Genomic DNA, 19,442 nt, shown 5'->3' with positions numbered 1-19,442 from the left:
TGCCATTTCAGGCGTCTTCGGCCCGGCTTGCTTGAATCCTGATGGTGCAATGAGCAAGGGACTCACATCTGAGTATACCCTTCCACGCTTAGGGTGGACAAAATAATTTACAACAAGGGGTGGTGATGGACAGAGTCTCTGAATTAAGCAGAGTACTCTCACCCAGTCAAGAGATCAGGGCTAGATCCAACACCGTTTTTTAGCTCATTGCACCATCCCAGTTTCAGAACCTGGCTGTATGCAAATTAGTCTGTCCCTGGCCCAGTGCATCATGGGAACAGGGCAGACCAGACTACAAAAGCCAATTCTTACACTGGGAAGGAAACAAGCTTCCGGGGACCGGTTTCTGCCATTTCAGGCGTCTTCGGCCCAGCTTGCTTGAATCCTGATGGTGCAATGAGCAAGGGACTCACATCTGAGTATACCCTTCCACGCTTAGGGTGGACAAAATAATTTACAACAAGGGGTGGTGATGGACAGAGTCTCTGAATTAAGCAGAGTACTCTCACCCAGTCAAGAGATCAGGGCTAGATCCAACACCGTTTTTTAGCTCATTGCACCATCCCAGTTTCAGAACCTGGCTGTATGCAAATTAGTCTGTCCCTGGCCCAGTGCATCATGGGAACAGGGCAGACCAGACTACAAAAGCCAATTCTTACACTGGGAAGGAAACAAGCTTCCGGGGACCGGTTTCTGCCATTTCAGGCGTCTTCGGCCCGGCTTGCTTGAATCCTGATGGTGCAATGAGCAAGGGACTCACATCTGAGTATACCCTTCCACGCTTAGGGTGGACAAAATAATTTACAACAAGGGGTGGTGATGGACAGAGTCTCTGAATTAAGCAGAGTACTCTCACCCAGTCAAGAGATCAGGGCTAGATCCAACACCGTTTTTTAGCTCATTGCACCATCCCAGTTTCAGAACCTGGCTGTATGCAAATTAGTCTGTCCCTGGGCCGAAGACGGCTGTAATGCCAGAAACCGGTCCCCGGAAGCTTGTTTCCTTCCCAGTGTAAGAATTGGCTTTTGTAGTTTGGTTTGTCCTGTTCCCATCATGCACTGGGACAGGAACAGACTAATTTGCATACAGCCAGGTTCTGAAACTGGGATGGTGCAGTGAGCTAAAAAACGGTGTTGGATCTAGCCCTGATCTCTTGACTGGGTGAGAGTATTCTGCTTAATTCAGAGACTCTGTCCCTCACCACCCCTTGTTGTAAATATTTTTGTCCACCCTAAGCGTGGAAGGGTATACTCAGACATGAGTCCCTTGCTCATTGCACCATCAGGATTCAAGCAAGCCGGGCTGAAGACGGCTGTAATGCCAGAAACCGGTCCCCGGAAGCTTGTTTCCTTCCCAGTGTAAGAATTGGCTTTTGTAGTTTGGTTTGTCCTGTTCCCATCATGCACTGGGACAGGAACAGACTAATTTGCATACAGCCAGGTTCTGAAACTGGGATGGTGCAGTGAGCTAAAAAACGGTGTTGGATCTAGCCCTGATCTCTTGACTGGGTGAGAGTATTCTGCTTAATTCAGAGACTCTGTCCCTCACCACCCCTTGTTGTAAATATTTTTGTCCACTCTAAGCGTGGAAGGGTATACTCAGACATGAGTCCCTTGCTCATTGCACCATCAGGATTCAAGCAAGCCGGGCCGAAGACGGCTGTAATGCCAGAAACCGGTCCCCGGAAGCTTGTTTCCTTCCCAGTGTAAGAATTGGCTTTTGTAGTTTGGTTTGTCCTGTTCCCATCATGCACTGGGACAGGAACAGACTAATTTGCATACAGCCAGGTTCTGAAACTGGGATGGTGCAGTGAGCTAAAAAACGGTGTTGGATCTAGCCCTGATCTCTTGACTGGGTGAGAGTATTCTGCTTAATTCAGAGACTCTGTCCCTCACCACCCCTTGTTGTAAATATTTTTGTCCACCCTAAGCGTGGAAGGGTATACTCAGACATGAGTCCCTTGCTCATTGCACCATCAGGATTCAAGCAAGCCGGGCCGAAGACGGCTGTAATGCCAGAAACCGGTCCCCGGAAGCTTGTTTCCTTCCCAGTGTAAGAATTGGCTTTTGTAGTTTGGTCTGTCCTGTTCCCATCATGCACTGGGACAGGAACAGACTAATTTGCATACAGCCAGGTTCTGAAACTGGGATGGTGCAGTGAGCTAAAAAACGGTGTTGGATCTAGCCCTGATCTCTTGACTGGGTGAGAGTATTCTGCTTAATTCAGAGACTCTGTCCCTCACCACCCCTTGTTGTAAATATTTTTGTCCACCCTAAGCGTGGAAGGGTATACTCAGACATGAGTCCCTTGCTCATTGCACCATCAGGATTCAAGCAAGCCGGGCCGAAGACGGCTGTAATGCCAGAAACCGGTCCCCGGAAGCTTGTTTCCTTCCCAGTGTAAGAATTGGCTTTTGTAGTTTGGTTTGTCCTGTTCCCATCATGCACTGGGACAGGAACAGACTAATTTGCATACAGCCAGGTTCTGAAACTGGGATGGTGCAGTGAGCTAAAAAACGGTGTTGGATCTAGCCCTGATCTCTTGACTGGGTGAGAGTATTCTGCTTAATTCAGAGACTCTGTCCCTCACCACCCCTTGTTGTAAATATTTTTGTCCACCCTAAGCGTGGAAGGGTATACTCAGACATGAGTCCCTTGCTCATTGCACCATCAGGATTCAAGCAAGCCGGGCCGAAGACGGCTGTAATGCCAGAAACCGGTCCCCGGAAGCTTGTTTCCTTCCCAGTGTAAGAATTGGCTTTTGTAGTTTGGTTTGTCCTGTTCCCATCATGCACTGGGACAGGAACAGACTAATTTGCATACAGCCAGGTTCTGAAACTGGGATGGTGCAGTGAGCTAAAAAACGGTGTTGGATCTAGCCCTGATCTCTTGACTGGGTGAGAGTATTCTGCTTAATTCAGAGACTCTGTCCCTCACCACCCCTTGTTGTAAATATTTTTGTCCACCCTAAGCGTGGAAGGGTATACTCAGACATGAGTCCCTTGCTCATTGCACCATCAGGATTCAAGCAAGCCGGGCCGAAGACGGCTGTAATGCCAGAAACCGGTCCCCGGAAGCTTGTTTCCTTCCCAGTGTAAGAATTGGCTTTTGTAGTTTGGTTTGTCCTGTTCCCATCATGCACTGGGACAGGAACAGACTAATTTGCATACAGCCAGGTTCTGAAACTGGGATGGTGCAGTGAGCTAAAAAACGGTGTTGGATCTAGCCCTGATCTCTTGACTGGGTGAGAGTATTCTGCTTAATTCAGAGACTCTGTCCCTCACCACCCCTTGTTGTAAATATTTTTGTCCACCCTAAGCGTGGAAGGGTATACTCAGACATGAGTCCCTTGCTCATTGCACCATCAGGATTCAAGCAAGCCGGGCCGAAGACGGCTGTAATGCCAGAAACCGGTCCCCGGAAGCTTGTTTCCTTCCCAGTGTAAGAATTGGCTTTTGTAGTTTGGTTTGTCCTGTTCCCATCATGCACTGGGACAGGAACAGACTAATTTGCATACAGCCAGGTTCTGAAACTGGGATGGTGCAGTGAGCTAAAAAACGGTGTTGGATCTAGCCCTGATCTCTTGACTGGGTGAGAGTATTCTGCTTAATTCAGAGACTCTGTCCCTCACCACCCCTTGTTGTAAATATTTTTGTCCACCCTAAGCGTGGAAGGGTATACTCAGACATGAGTCCCTTGCTCATTGCACCATCAGGATTCAAGCAAGCCGGGCCGAAGACGGCTGTAATGCCAGAAACCGGTCCCCGGAAGCTTGTTTCCTTCCCAGTGTAAGAATTGGCTTTTGTAGTTTGGTTTGTCCTGTTCCCATCATGCACTGGGACAGGAACAGACTAATTTGCATACAGCCAGGTTCTGAAACTGGGATGGTGCAGTGAGCTAAAAAAACGGTGTTGGATCTAGCCCTGATCTCTTGACTGGGTGAGAGTATTCTGCTTAATTCAGAGACTCTGTCCCTCACCACCCCTTGTTGTAAATATTTTTGTCCATCCTAAGCGTGGAAGGGTATACTCAGACATGAGTCCCTTGCTCATTGCACCATCAGGATTCAAGCAAGCCGGGCCGAAGACGGCTGTAATGCCAGAAACCGGTCCCCGGAAGCTTGTTTCCTTCCCAGTGTAAGAATTGGCTTTTGTAGTTTGGTTTGTCCTGTTCCCATCATGCACTGGGACAGGAACAGACTAATTTGCATACAGCCAGGTTCTGAAACTGGGATGGTGCAGTGAGCTAAAAAACGGTGTTGGATCTAGCCCTGATCTCTTGACTGGGTGAGAGTATTCTGCTTAATTCAGAGACTCTGTCCCTCACCACCCCTTGTTGTAAGCACTAATACTCTGGTTAGCCACCAATCCTCCTTCTTCCACTATTTCCAGGAAGTCTTTCTGATCCTCCTTAGGGAGTTTATCTGCAAAACGAGCCACTGAGTCCCAGAGCAGACGATCATATAAGGCTGATGCACTGGCCACTCTCATGACCGAACCTGAGGTGTTGCACATTCTTCTCCCCAAGGAATCCATACTCTTACTATCCTTTTCAGGTGGAGCAGAAGAGGTAGATGCTGCAGAATGTGCTTTTCTGACTGCCGCCACAATAAGTGAATCTGGAGGAGGGTCAGAACGCAAAAATAAAGGATCTTCTGCTGGAGCCCTGTACTTCTTTGCAATCCTAGAAGGACCTGAACCCACCGTGGCCGGAGTTAAGAATGTTCTCATTGCTGGTTCTATCAACCCGGGCACTAACGGCAGAAGAGGCCTACCAGTCGTCTTGTGATGCAGGGTTTCAAAGATGACTGACGTTGCTATTTGGGGAACTGCCATCTTGATCTTGAACTTATTCGCCCCACGACACAACACATCATTAAATGTGCCCAAATCATCCACTGGAGACACTCTGGACGGAGGAGTAGATGAAATAGTGGGAGAATAGTCTCTATATGAAGATCTTAGATAAGAGATCTGAAAGAAGACTTAGATGACGTAGAAGATAGTGAAAGAGTTCTACTCCGCCTCTGAGGAGTTGCCGATCGCTGCCTCCTTCGTTCCCTTTAACGTGATTTCTCTCTCACTAAGGACCTCGAGCGTGATCTTCTATGCAGCTCCGTCTGAGGGACCGGAGCCCTCATCCCCATCAGTCCTGCATCTGGACGCATCTTCCAATGTCTCAGGCTTTCCAGCCACCTCGGTGACAAGTTAATAGGCCACCCTACACGCTCAGGTGAAGCCTCAGGTGACACCTGCACAATATTCAGTCCTGTTGAAGACTTGGAGGCTCTGGAAACTACACTGTGCTCAGAAACCAATGAGCCAGATGGAGTCCGTTGTCTGGGCACCAATTGTCTGTCATCCGACACCTGCCCTGAGGTTGAGCCCGAATGAGCCACCACAGAAGAGTCCTGGTGCACTATCTCTTGCCCCACCGCGGACCTGTCGTCTTGCTGGTCTCGCTGAGAAGACATATGTTCTGGACTGTTATCTGACCTCGACAAAGACCTAATCGAGGTCCGAGAGGCCGGTCTTGATAGTCTCGACGCCGACCTGTGTTCAGGTGGGGGAGACCTAGACACTCCATGCTTCGAGCCCGAAGCAAGCTTTGACATCGACTTATGTCGCGATGGAGACCTTGATCTTCTCTTTTTAGGTCTCAACGTCGAATCCTTCGACGCCGTCCTTTCTCTCGACGTCGACCTCTTCTTCGACGACGTCGTAAGTCTCTCTCTCGACCTCAGTCTATCCTTCGACGTCGACACTTTCTTCGACGTCGACACACCATCCTTCGACGTCGGACGCCTCTCTTCCCTCGACGTCGATTTCTCACGAGTCTTCGACGTCGAACGTGGCGCCCCCGACGTCGTCCTTACAGCAATCGACACCAGATGTCTCGACGTCGAGAAGGATTTCGACGGCGACTGTCGAGACGCTGAACCATGCCTCACCGGCGAAGTTCTCGAAGTCGACGGAGCCCTCTTCGACGCCGACAATGCTGACGGCGATCTGGATCTCGACGTCGAACGCACCTTTTTTGACGGCGACGCTCCCTGGAGTCGATTTTTCTTAGTTCTACCTTCTGGAGACGCTGATATTCGACGTTTAGGATAAGAAGATGGCTTAGCAGATGATAATAAGCCCTTGGAACTCTTCTCACCACGGTTTTCTCTCTCCAGAAGGCCCAGCAACCTCATTTTCTCCCTTTCTCCTAAAGTTCTACTAGAAAGGTTGAGGCAGTGATAACAATCTTCCACCTTATGAGAAGCTGGAAGACACACCACACAAACAGAGTGTGGATCCGTTTTTGACATCTTCTTCCCACAGGAAGGACATTTGTAAAATAAAAGTGGCATTCTGACTAAAAAATCACCAACAGTTAGTCAGAACAAGATATTAAACACCACCAAATAATCTTTTGCCAAAAAAAGGTAAGAAAAAACCAACTTCTGACAGGAAAATACTACAAATGAGCAGAGCTCAAGTTCCAGGTTCCTCACAGAACAAGCCGGAAAAAAGAACTGACCTAACTGTCACCTGTGGTGCATGATGAGAACAGAGTTCTCCTAGAGGCCTTAAAGGCAAAGAGTGCAGATTCTCTGGGGCCTTAAAGGCAGGGTGCCAGTCTGATTTTCTGTACACAGACACTTTTTCATATGCAGCCTTTTAGGCTAATAACTGTTTACAACAGGTTCTTTGATGAAAAGAAATGTTTTTTCATGGTTATGAAATGCATTTTGGGCTCATGCCTGTTTATTGCATTTATATACAGCATATTTTCATGCTTCAGAACGTGTGTAATGTTGGCTTTATTAGCCTATGTATATATGTTAGGCTGCATATTATGGTTATTATACATGTATATGTGTATAATTAGTTTAGTACTATGTACTTTTTGATATATTTACACATATATATGTATATTGTTATGTGTTCCGGGTTCCCGCTCATGGGCGGAGGTAATTCAGTGCTTATGACTATTAATGAGTATCCCCTGGAAGAGAACAAACGTTACGGAGGCAATGGTGGCACTTGTGCAAGTATCGAAAGCAAACAAAATGTAAGAGATAGCAAACAATGTGTTACAAGATAAAAGTGACGTGTGCATGTTACAAAACAGTACCAAACAGGTAAAAGGGTCATACTGCAATAAATGGCAGACTCTCAAACCACAAGAACACACTGGGAAGGCACTTCCATAGTCATGGAGAATAGAATTTTCTATATTAAGAGGTCTTCCTTCAGATAATAGAGAGGGCATGAATTAAATTTGGAAGTGTCTTTGAAGGAGGAGAACTTTGAGGTCAGTTTTGAAGGCCTGGAAGGAGGAGGTGGTCCGGAGCTGAGGCAGGAGTGAGTTCCAGATTCTCACCGCGTTGCCTGAAAAGGATTGAGCCATCGATCTTTCCTTCTTGAAAGTGGGAGTTTCAAGCAGTAATTTTCCGCATTTCGTGATGGTCTAGAGCCGCCAGAGAGTTTCAGTTTATTCGCCAGGTAGCGAGGAGAGGAGGAGTGCAAGGCTTTGTGGGTAATGCAGGCAGTCTTGTAGAGAGATCTTGCCTCGATGGAAACCCAGCGGAGGGTGGATAACATGGGTGTGATGTGGTCGCTTGTTTTGGCCCCATAAATGAAACGAGCTGCTGAATGGAGAACATATTTAAGGGGGGGGACAGGTGGGATTTGGGGAGGCCAGTAAGAAGAGAATTGCAGTAGTCTAGTCTGGAGAGAACCAGCGATTGTACCAGGGTTTTATGGTCATGCTCCGTGAAGAAGCGACAAATCCCCCAAAGAAGACGCAGTTGGTATCTAGCAGACTATGCAATTGAATTAATGTGGGAGAGTAGATTGAGTTTTGTGTCGAGTATGACACCAAGGGATTTTGCGCTGTCGACAATGATGGGTTGATTGTTCAGTAGATTCATCTGGTCCATCCATGATTGAACTGGGGGAGGAGAAAGTGAGGGGGAGAGGAGGAGGAATTTAGTTTTGGAGGGATTCAGAATCAGTTGATGTGTTGACATTCAGTTTTGAATGGAGTCCAGAGTAGAGCTTAGGACGGAGATATCGTGAGTGGAGGCAACCGTGAGGTAGATTTGGGTGTCGTCTGCGTAGAGATGATAGTAGACCCCGGATTTACTTAGGAGATTTCCCAGTGGTTCCAAATAGAGATTGAACAATGTGGGTGCAAGTATAGAGCCTTGAGGAACACCTTGACCTACCGCCAAAGGAGATGAAAGACTGTCCGCTATTTTGATCATTTGGGATCTATCAGAGAGGAAGGAAGCAAACCATTTAGGCACAGTGCCCTCCATGCACATTCTCGGTTGAAAAGTGTTGAGGAGGGTGTTGTGATTGACAGTGTCAAAAGGCTGCAGAAAGGTCAAGGAGAATTAGAAGAAAAGACCCCCCCGAATCGAGTATCCGCAGCGCGTCATCAACCACTTGCAGCAGGGCAGTTTCAGTGCTGCAGTTTTGGATGAAGCCGGACTGAAAATTGTCAAGAAGAACATTGTCCTTGATATGACGAGAGAGTTGTTTCGCAACACATCTTTCTGTGATCTTCGTAAGAAAGGGTAGGTTAGTGATGGGGCGGAATTTGTTGAGGTAATTCGCATCAGCAGTGGGTTTTTAAAGCAGAGGGGTGACCTGCCCAGCTTTGAAGGGAACAGGTAGGGAGCCTTGACAGAGGGAGAGGTTGACCAGAGTTGTCCAATAGGGAAGAGAATGGGTATAGAAGTCAATGGCAATGGCACAAGGGATGGGGTCAAGAGAATGGTTGGAGGGCTTTGTTTCGAGGATGCACTTGAGGAGGACATCTTCAGAGATGGGGGTCGAAGATCTGCCAAATGGCTAGTGATTTGCGCTCCCCTGGAGGGGTAGGATGAGCGACCTGATCCACAAGTGATTTCACTTTTTCGTCAAAGAATACAGCAAACAAAATCCGTTGCTTTCTTTGTAGAATCCTCCAACTTGGAGGATTCTACAAAGATAACATATCTTAGAACAATTCCCAGTTTGATTTTGTCACCTAGGACGTTCACATTCCAAGTGGCGATTTTAATTCTTGCGTCAGGTGCTATCAAACGCTTGTGGTGAACAAATGCTGCTGTCGGAGGACCCCATCCCAGAAGGATAGCTGAGAACCCCCCACCAGGAGCAGGCCAGGACTACAATACCTAGAGGGTCGCATCTACTTTGCATGCCTATATTTCTAACTGATGGGACTCGCTTGTTGTCTGTATGCCAATAGATATAATGAACCAATGCAAAAAACAAAATAAGCATGAAAAACAACCCCCCCTCCCCACCCAACCTGGAACCTCCCCCCTCCCTGCCTAGCAAGCCTGAAACCGTCCGCATTCCCCCAACTTGCAGAGTGCCTGTTGCCCCCCTCATCAAACTCGGGAACGTGAGCAACCCTACTCGCATCATACCCTGCAATTCAACACCCAAGATCCGCCCCAGCCTCCAGATCATTTTAGGACATAGCATGCATTATATCGTTCTAGGGATACGGATCACTTCATATAAATCAAAACATATAGTAACCATACTAATGAAGATTAGGTCGTGTAACATTCGGGGACTCCACAGAGGCCCTAGCAAGTAACTCAATACCATCAAAGCCATAATAGTGTTCTTTTAGGTAGGGGGAACAAGTGAATCTTCAATCAACCAATCATCACAAAAACAGGATAATTCTTCACCCCTCTGGACCCTGAGAGTCTGAACCAGAGTGTGGAGGGGAGCATCGCTGTAGCCGCCAATCGCCCTGTCCGGTTGGCGCCAGTGGAGACTTAAGTTGTTTCTTACCAATGGTTGGTCAGCCCCCCGACCAGTAGCAAGCGTCCTTCGGCCTTGTGTAGAACCACAGTTTACCCTCGAATTCCACCCGGAGTTTAGCTGGAAACATCATGGCATACTTGATCCCTCAAGGGCCCGCTTCACCTCCAGGAAATTACGCCTTTGCTTCTGGACCCTCAAAGTAAAATCTGGAAAGAATGTGATCCGGCTGTTGTCGATTGTCACAGGGGGGGCAGCTCGGGCAGTCTGAAGGATCACATCCCGGCCTCGGAAGTTAAATACTCGAGCCAATAGTGGTCGGGGAAGCCCCGGGCTTCGGCCTTCCACCGGGCACTCGATGGGCCCGCTCACTGGAGAAGCAGTTGGATAGACCCCTTGGTTGAAGTTGCTTCAGGATGAGTTAGTCTACTAAGAGGTCCGCTGTTTGCCCCTCCACCCGCTCCGGCACACCAAGAATTCAGACGTTGCTACGCCTCATCCTACCTTCGTATTCATCAAGCTGGAGGGCCATGGCGTTATGTGAGCAGCGCAGTTCCAAAACCTGCTTTTTTAGGGAGGGTAGTGTCAGTCTTAAGGTCCGCAGTTGTAGCTTCAACCTTGCTCACCCGCTCCGCCATCCGTCGCATATCTTCCCATATCAGCGTCACCTAAGTGGCCACTGTATCGATCCGAGTTTCTAGGGAGGTGCGTATTGCAGTAATTGCTGCCAGAATGTCTTTGCTCATGGGCTCTGTCTTGTCGTTGTGGGCCCCTGTAGCCCCGTGGTCATCACTCAGTTGTTTTTGCCATGCAAACTTGTCCAGTTTGGACTAGTCACTGTTCGGCTACAGCGACCCGCCGCCATGACGTCTCCCACAGAAGGCTCAAGGGGAAAACCAGCTGCTCCCGCTACTCACCGCCGCCTGTGGTGAAGACCTCCAACCGGCCTGTTGGGTTTGGCGGGTGCAGCCCCAACCGGTGATCTTATGTCACTGTCAGCGCTGCCCAAGGGAGATGTGATGATCGTAGGTGTCTGGCAGGTGCGGGGGGCCACAGGTCCAGGTAGGAGGTCAGGATAGGATGTGCCCCCACTAAGAGAGGTGGCAACAACTGCTAGGCAATGTGAAACAGGGATAGTCTGGAGCAGTTGCTTGGGCCATGACACTCTGTGGGACATGCACTTCGGCCCGCTTGCTAACACGCCAGTCTGCACGGAGGGTCCAGTTATTCTCAGGTGGCCTCGTCAAGGGGGGTCCCCACACTCTGGGCCCCCAGTCACCCCTTCTAGGCCTTCGTCCCTCGAGGCAGGAGGCTAACCCCCTGGAAGTTCACTTGATAATACAGGCGGCACTCCAATTGTTCCACAGGTGTTCTGGGATTGTACAGATGTCCTGGTGGCTATATGGCTCCCAGCGGGTCCACCAAGTACTGCCAATCTCTTCAGGTGGGGGAGGGAGGGATGGCCCCGGCGAAACAAGCTCCGACAACCCGGCCCCTGCAGACGGAGGGCCAGGAGCCGATCCGATCTACGCTCTGGTCCCATTCTCCCCCCGCCGCTCTCACCTCTAATGGACACACATGATGGGTCCCCCGCACGGCAAACTGGAGATCTCTATGGCTCCTCTCACTCGTTTTCGCAGAGCGGACGTAGTCAAGGCCGCAGCCGCGGCCTCACGTATTGTCTCTTCGCCGGGTCGGGTCACTTCCCTACAGCTCGGCCACAGCACTGAGGGCCGGCGTTTGGCCTAGTGACGTACAACCCTCACGAAGATCTCTCAAGCTCCATTAACTGATAGTTCGCCCCCCGGGGGGTGTCTGCATCCCCTCATGGACAATTTTCGGCCAGGGCAGATATGTATTACGGATGTCTGCGGGAGCGGCGCATCGGAGCACGATTACTCTGCGGCAATATATTCCCACTGGCGGTTGGCCATAAACTTTTTTTAATGCAGCTTATTTTCATTAACCCTTTCCATGCTGATGACGGAGCGGTTCCGTCATGGCCCGGCCGCCGCGGATTCCGCGCCTGCGCTGGGTGTTCTATTGAGCGGGCGGGGCCATGACGGAACCGCTCCGTCATCAGCACAGCCCAACCGCGGCTGATGACGGAGCAGTTCCGTCACCAGCATGCGGCCACCCCGCCCCCTTAGTGCTGCGGCGGAATAGCCGCCGCAGCGATGCGGTTAAAGAAAATTGGACAGCATATAAAACGAAGGTTTACTTTCCATTTTCGTTTATTTAAGAAAAGTTGGCACTGTGCAAGTGGACCACTGCCTACTCTTCAACCAACTTTCTATTTTTACAGTCATAAAGGGATAAGGGGTCCAACGAGACCCTTTTGTTTTTTCAAAAGCATTACTACCTCCTTCGAGGTGTCAGTAAAATATAAATGCTTTAACACAGGATTTTGTTCGCATAACATGGATACATTAGATACTGATTCGATATTTGGAAAGCATGATTACTACAAGACCCTTCCAGATACTGAATCAATATCCATTCCCAATCCCATTTTAGGAATCAGAAAAACTAGTACATAAGAAACTGCACTTCAAAGGGCACAAACGCAATACTACAGATCTTTGCCCAGTTAAACTGCTTAGTGCATCTGACCCTAAGAACATTGCATATATCGGACATTACAACACTTTCAGATTTGGAGTAAGTGTTGGCTACCTTCAGAGCAACCAAAGATCATAAAAAGTATGAAACAACAGTGTGTTGCACCTCACCTCTTCTTTTTCTTGTTTTGCATGTTTACGTTCAGCAGCTGCATTTTTCTTCTTCTTGTAACTAAACTGTGCATCTTCCTCCGCTTGTTGCATCAACTTTTTCTTTTTCTCATAATCTTCCGCAAGCTCCCAAGAATTGCTAATCTGCTCAAAAAGGCGTGTTCTTTCTTTGGGTTTTGTCATTGCAATTGATTCCACTTCTCCCTACAAGAGTAACCGAATGTACATGTTAAAAAGAAATTATGGAAACTACGTTATTTTTTATTTAATAGACTTTCTGATTAAAAAGGTGGGGAAGTTGCCTATTTCTATTTTCAGGAAAACAAAGCATTCAGAGATAATAGGAGGCAATGTGTGTTTTTGAAGACAATTAGAATTTAAGTTTTCTAGCATACAATATAGGCTGAAAACCACTCGGAATTCCATTTCACAATAGAAAAACCACAGTCAAAACCAAAAGGTGTGATCTTTGGCAGCTAGTGCCATGGGTATTTTCATTTAGTAGTTTAAATTGCAAGCATTTGTCACAAATATAAAACGAAATTTCTGCTGCCTTAATGTGGTGGCCATAAGCTTGCAATAAACATTTTAATGAAATAAATAACCATTGCCTATATTTGCAAAGGTATTCCTTCTTTATGGTGAAACGACAAAATTAAGAAAAAGGCCTAATGAAATTTTAATTTCAGGGAATTGTCATACTGCCCAGTTAAGGAAATAAAAGGACCAGAGCTAGAAAGGAAAGGGTGAGGCCAACCTAGACAAAATGATTTTTTCCCTAGAAGGACATTCACTATGTTGGTTTCATCCACCTGGCGGCAGCTATTGCAACGGGGAGGTTAGTCAAAAAAAGATTGGATAACTGTGTGTCAGAATAGGTTTGTCGAGTTGGCCTCTTACTAGCACAAAGAAAAGGTACTACTGGATTTCACTTTCTATAACCTTAAAACATAGTTTGAAAACACAAAGTGCGAGTAAAATAAAAATTAAAAGATGATAAAGCATGAAGGGAAAACTAAAATATGGCCACCTCTCACCTAGGGCTTGAAGCAATATCATCCCCATCCTGATGGAACTCCTTTAATAATTCCTATTTGTAAAGCACGAATATATAACCACCCTTAAGGGTTTCAGCACACTGGTGACCTCTCTTACTCCGTAGGAAGCGGTCGCTCCCATTGCCCCTGGCCGACTGCCATTGCGCTTTGCTTAGCTGGATATTGGTATCGTAGCGCTATACGCCTGCCTGCTTTGCCGCATTGTTTTGCTTTGCCTGCCACTGCTGCCGCCTTGAAAACGTGCACTTTGGAATTACATTTTGTTATCGTGCACTTCATGTCTGTTATCATTTGACTCTGCATTTGCTGCTAGCGTTCAGATTGTATTGGTGTTTGCTTGCTGATTGAATACTTATTTGCTCTTTGTGCCGGTGCCACTGCCCTCAGCGTCCCTCCTCCCTGTGCCCCAACCTCGCCCAGGCTCAGTTTCGATTCCCCCACCATTTTGTTTGTTGTGCCTGCACAAGATCATCCAGCCCGCCTCCCGCCTCCCAGCTGCCCCTCCCTCGCTCCGCCCCTCCCACTATCCCTATATGACCGATGCTCCCGCGTGCAGCGGTCACGCGCAGCGGTCGCGCCCCATGCGCGCCGAAGGTGCGCCAAAGGTGCGCCAAAGGTAAGCCCGTCTGCGCCCGTCCGCGCCTGGACTGCGCCCAGCGCCAGACCCCCTGTTCCAACCCTCCAGAGTCACATACGATGCCGCCACTCTCCTCGCCCACAACCCCGGACGCACCCCACTATGCTGCGAAGCTACCCCAGGACGTATCCACGGCCCATTCTCCTGCCTCTCCTGCAAGTTCAACTGCTTCAGAACCCTCACCAAACACACGTCCTCCACACACAGCTCCGAACCCAACCACCTGAAGTGCATCCTACTGAACACCCGCTCGGTCCACAGACATGCAACAGAACTCTGGGACCTAATCGACACTGCGTCACCTGACATCGCCTTCCTCACTGAAACATGGATGAACGCATCTTCTGCCCCTGACATCGCCATAGCCATACCGGATACTTACAAGATCATTCGAAAAGACCGCACCAATCAAACTGGAGGAGGCATCGCCATCGTCCATAGAAGGACCGTCAAAATAACAACCAGCTCTGACGACAATCTTGCAACCGCCGAACATCTCCACTTTCAGATCCACACCGACCCCAGGACAACCCTTAGAGGCACCCTCATTTACAGGCCTCCAGGCACCCGATCTCAATTCAGTGACGACATCACAGACTTCGTCAGCCAGCACGCCCTCCCCTCCGAGAACTACATTCTTCTAGGAGACCTCAACTACCACCTTGATAACATACTCGACAACAACTCCACCACCCTGCTGGACAACATGTCCAATCTCGGACTCAAACAACTTGTTGACACCCCCACTCACACAGCCGGACACACACTCGACCCTATCTTCACCTCCAGCAAGCACATCTCCTTCGATCACACTACAGCTCTCCACTGGACGGATCACAGCTGTGTTCACTTCAGCTACAAAACCGCACTGACCCACAACTGTCCACAACCCATTCCCCGGAGAAAATGGAACAAAATCACCATCGACCAACTCCTCACATCACTCAACCAAAACCCTATAACCCTAGCAATAGACCCAGACCAAGCGGCCACCAACCTCAGGCAATGGATTACCCACAGTGCGGACGAACTAGCACCCCTGAAAAAACACCAGTTGAAATCATCCAGCAAAAAGGCTCCCTGGTTCAATGATGACCTTAAAAAATCCAAGAAGACTTGCCGCACCCTGGAGAAGAATTGGAGAAAAGAACAAACCTCAGACAACATGGCCTCCCTCAAGACAGCCACCCGCAAACACCACCAACTGATTCGATCCGCCAAGAAATCAGCATTCAAGGACCGTCTCGACAACAATTCTCATAACAGCAAGGAACTCTTCAATATTGTCAAAGAATTCACCAACCCTCCCGCAGCATCCAATGACATCACTAACTCCCAAGACCTCTGCGATGCGCTATCCTCCTTCTTCTACAACAAAATTGCCGACATCCACAATAGCTTCAAGAATACTCCTAGTGACCAATCCGCCCCACCCCCTTCAGATCCCACCCCTCCAACTAACTACCTCTGCTCCTGGAACCCAATCACCACTGAAGACACCATTCGCCTCATGAATTCAATCCACTCTGGCTCGCCTTCTGACCCCTGTCCCCACTACATCTTCAACAAAGCTGACTCCATCATCGCTCCCCAACTCCGCGATGTCATCAACTGCTCTTTCAACTCTGCCACCTTTCCAGAAATATGGAAACACGCCGAACTCAGCGCCCTTCTGAAAAAACCCACAGCAGACCCCTCAGAACTGAAAAACTACCGACCCATATCCCTCCTACCTTTCCCGGCCAAAGTCATCGAGAAAGCTGTCAACAGCCAACTCGCAGCCTTCCTTGAATCCAACAACTCCCTGGATCCCTCACAGAACGGCTTTCGAGCCAAACACAGCACCGAAACCGCCCTCATTGCGGCGACCGACGACATCCGAGCACTCCTGGACAACGGAGAAACAGTGGCCCTCATTCTACTCGACCTCTCCGCCGCCTTCGACACTGTCTGTCACAGCACCCTCATACAACGCCTCAACAACATCGGCATACAAGGAAAAGCCTTGGACTGGATCATCTCGTTCCTAGCCGGGAGAACCCAGAGAGTCCGACTTCCCCCATTCTACTCAGAGCCCACCGAAGTCATCTGCGGCGTACCTCAAGGTTCCTCACTCAGTCCCACCCTCTTCAACGTCTACATGAGTCCTCTCGCCTCCATCGCACGTCAACACAACCTCAACATCATCTCCTACGCCGATGACACCCAGCTAATCCTTTCCCTCACCAAAGACCCCAACACCGCCAAAACCAATCTTCACGAAGGTATGAAAGAAGTAGCCGAATGGATGAAACAGAGCCGCCTAAAACTCAACTCAGACAAAACGGAGGTGCTCATCCTAGGATCCTCCCCCTCTGCCTGGGACGACTCTTGGTGGCCTTCCGCCCTGGGATCAGCACCCACAGCCACAGACCATGCACGTAACCTTGGCTTCATTCTAGACTCCTCTCTCTCAATGTCCAGACAAGTCAACGCCGTATCGTCCTCCTGCTTCAACGTCCTTCGCGTTCTCAAAAAGATCTTCCGCTGGATCCCCCTCGACACAAGAAAGACTGTCACCCATGCACTGGTCACGAGTCGACTGGACTATGGCAACACACTTTACGCCGGAATTACAACAAAATTGCAGAAAAAGCTCCAGCGCATCCAAAACGCGTCAGCGAGACTCATATTGGACATCCCGCGCCAAGAGCACATCACCGGACACCTAAAAAACCTCCACTGGCTTCCCGTCAACAAAAGAATTACTTTCCGCCTCCTTACCCACGCACACAAGGCCCTCTATAATCTAGGACCCGAATGCCTCAACACCCGACTGTCCTTCTACAATCCCACCCGCCAACTAAGATCATCCAATCAAGCCCTCGCCGCAGTCCCGCGCATCCGAAAAACCACCATGGGTGGCAGATCCTTCTCCTTCCTGGCTTCCAAGACCTGGAATTCACTCCCCACCCACCTCCGCCTTACTCAGAACCACATCTCCTTCAGAAAAGAACTGAAAACCTGGCTATTCGACAAACAGTGAACCCCTCCCTCTAGCGCCTTGAGACCCTCTGGGTGAGTAGTGCGCTATATAAATGCCCGAACTTGAACTTGAACTTGGGGCCATCGGTGAGATTAAGTGAGCTATTGCCCAGAATCACATGATGCTGAGAACAACTGCTGCTGGCACCGGGGATTGACCCCGAGAGCCCTGCGCTCCGGAGTCAGCCGCTCAGGCCACTGCACCATACCTCTCCAATGTTGGCCTGCACCATCGTTAAAACCAACTCTATAGTTTGGTTTGGATCACGCAAACTAGGCATATTTGTGGATTTGTTGATAGCGAATGCTTTTCAGGTAATTACTTCTAATTGGAAGGATGCCTCCAAGGTTTCCTATTCTGCCTGGTGGAATCTTCTATGTTACCATCACAGACCGGATCGTGCTTCTGCCAAAACCTCTCAACAGCTTATTTGTAAAGAAACTTTCTGGTCTCCATTTACAAATCATTTATCGGCGTCGGCATCAAGTAACCAAGACAATTTCTTTGTTTTTCAACCAGCATTAGGATTCTAATTTTAACACTTGTACAGTCATTATTCCACATTGCAAACCATTGTTTATTTGAGGATTTATATTTTAGTATATTGTGAGATATCATTATTATTATACCGTCAACCTCTTTTCTTTCTTTCTCTTTTTTGTTATTCTTTTCTTTCTATTTACTTCTTTTTAGTTCTCTCTCATTTCTTTTTTTTGTACCCCTTTTCTTTCCTTAAAACCATAAAATTTAAAATGCGGTTTGGTTTAAAGGTACATATTTTTCTTCCTGCTTTTCCTCTCTTTTGGCATTCTTTTCCTTTATCTAAATTTCTATAGTATTAGTTATTCAGCCAAATTATATAGTCAGTTGCCTATTAATGCTTCCTGCTCTAGATGCATTGACTTATATTGTACCTATGTCATTGAATTATTTAATAAAGCTCTTAAAGTTAAAAAAAACCAGCTGCAACATTTAGAATGGCATCCCAATCAACACCCGCGTTTATCTTGCTCACAAGATCACCATCTCAGGTGGGTCTCATCTCCCCCTCTGCCAGGACACCACCTGACTGCAGACTAAGAAGTGCTAAAAAGAATAGCATTGGTAAATGCATTAGGTTCCGCATATGTGATTAATAATTATTTTTTGTTGTTGTAATTATGCGAGTAGTTTTGCAATATAAGTTACTTGAACTCAGTTAAAGTGTTAGGACTTTTTTTATTGAGAAAGGCAACATATGGTTTTGAATATAGAAGATGGGGCCAAAAGAAGGAAACTAACAGAAGCTGCCATAAGTTTTTCTGATTGCTTTGACTCTGTTTTGACCCTAATTGACCCTGTTGATTGCCGACTTTGACTATATACTCCTGACGCGTGGCTGACGCCAAAGACAGAGCGGCTTTAATTCATCTCTTCTTATCTCATCTCAACAGCCGATATAATCCATTAAAATCCCCTGCTACCGGCTACTGCTATTACTACTGCTATCTGCTAAATTTCTAAAACTGGTTGTCAAATGTGTCGTATTTGCCATCAATACATGCCTGCCTGCCTACCTGCCTATCTATCTGTCTGTTCACCAATTCTCGAGTCAACAAGAGAGCTGAACTGAGCCGAATGGAAGTGGGGGGGGGGGGGAATCTAAACAAAGAAATAACCAAAAGAAGAGCAGACAAAGCTAAATCAGGTATCCAATAGCTTAAGTTCCCTACGCTCGCATCGGAGGATTTTAAAGTGAAATAAGTCGTGCGGAGGGGGGTGACCTACCACTGCCTCTACCCTCGGCGCACGGTTCACGGTTCCTAGCGCTTTGCACCGACCCTAGATCCTCGATCCTCCAGGCAGCTTCAGCAGATCAGGCACACCGCTCACCGGCGCCGCTGCCGGCACCCGCTCACCGCTCACCGGCACGTCTACCTGTCTGCCTGTCAGCACGTCATCTGCTGACAACGCAGGCAGATAATTATCACGCATCGGGAGTGAGCGTGCTTTCCGATAGGATAACGGTAACTGCTGCAAAAACTGCGAAAACTGCTGGTGACGAATGTTACACGTGGGAGGTGTCTGGCAGAGGCAGAGGCAGAAACTAAGGTACAGCAAGGGAGACTGCAGGAGACTGTGCTGTGTTACTCAGGGCAAGGAATTAACAAACTCGAAGCAGAGGAAGAAAACTAAATCTAAACTTAAATATAAAGAGTTCAATAAGAAT

The 19,442-nt window shown here is 48.3% G+C and overlaps 1 protein-coding gene across 3 annotated transcripts in view; it reads right to left on the bottom strand.

Annotated features, from left to right (window-relative positions):
• Positions 1-19,442, bottom strand: part of SMC1B (structural maintenance of chromosomes 1B) — a 2,760,606-nt gene that overhangs the window by 2,363,605 nt on the left and 377,559 nt on the right. For all 3 annotated transcript variants that reach the window (XM_078673832.1, XM_078673834.1, XM_078673833.1), the window contains exon 4: positions 12,514-12,717. In XM_078673832.1, coding sequence (XP_078529958.1) covers positions 12,514-12,717 — 204 coding nt within the window. The remainder of the gene's footprint in view (positions 1-12,513; positions 12,718-19,442) is intronic.

Source organism: Lissotriton helveticus, chromosome 1_1 (genome assembly GCF_964261635.1).
Source record: "Lissotriton helveticus chromosome 1_1, aLisHel1.1, whole genome shotgun sequence".
In the NCBI taxonomy this organism is placed as follows: domain Eukaryota; kingdom Metazoa; phylum Chordata; class Amphibia; order Caudata; family Salamandridae; genus Lissotriton; species Lissotriton helveticus.
Note: the sequence above shows the minus strand (reverse complement) of the source record. Positions and strands in the feature narration are given on the sequence as shown.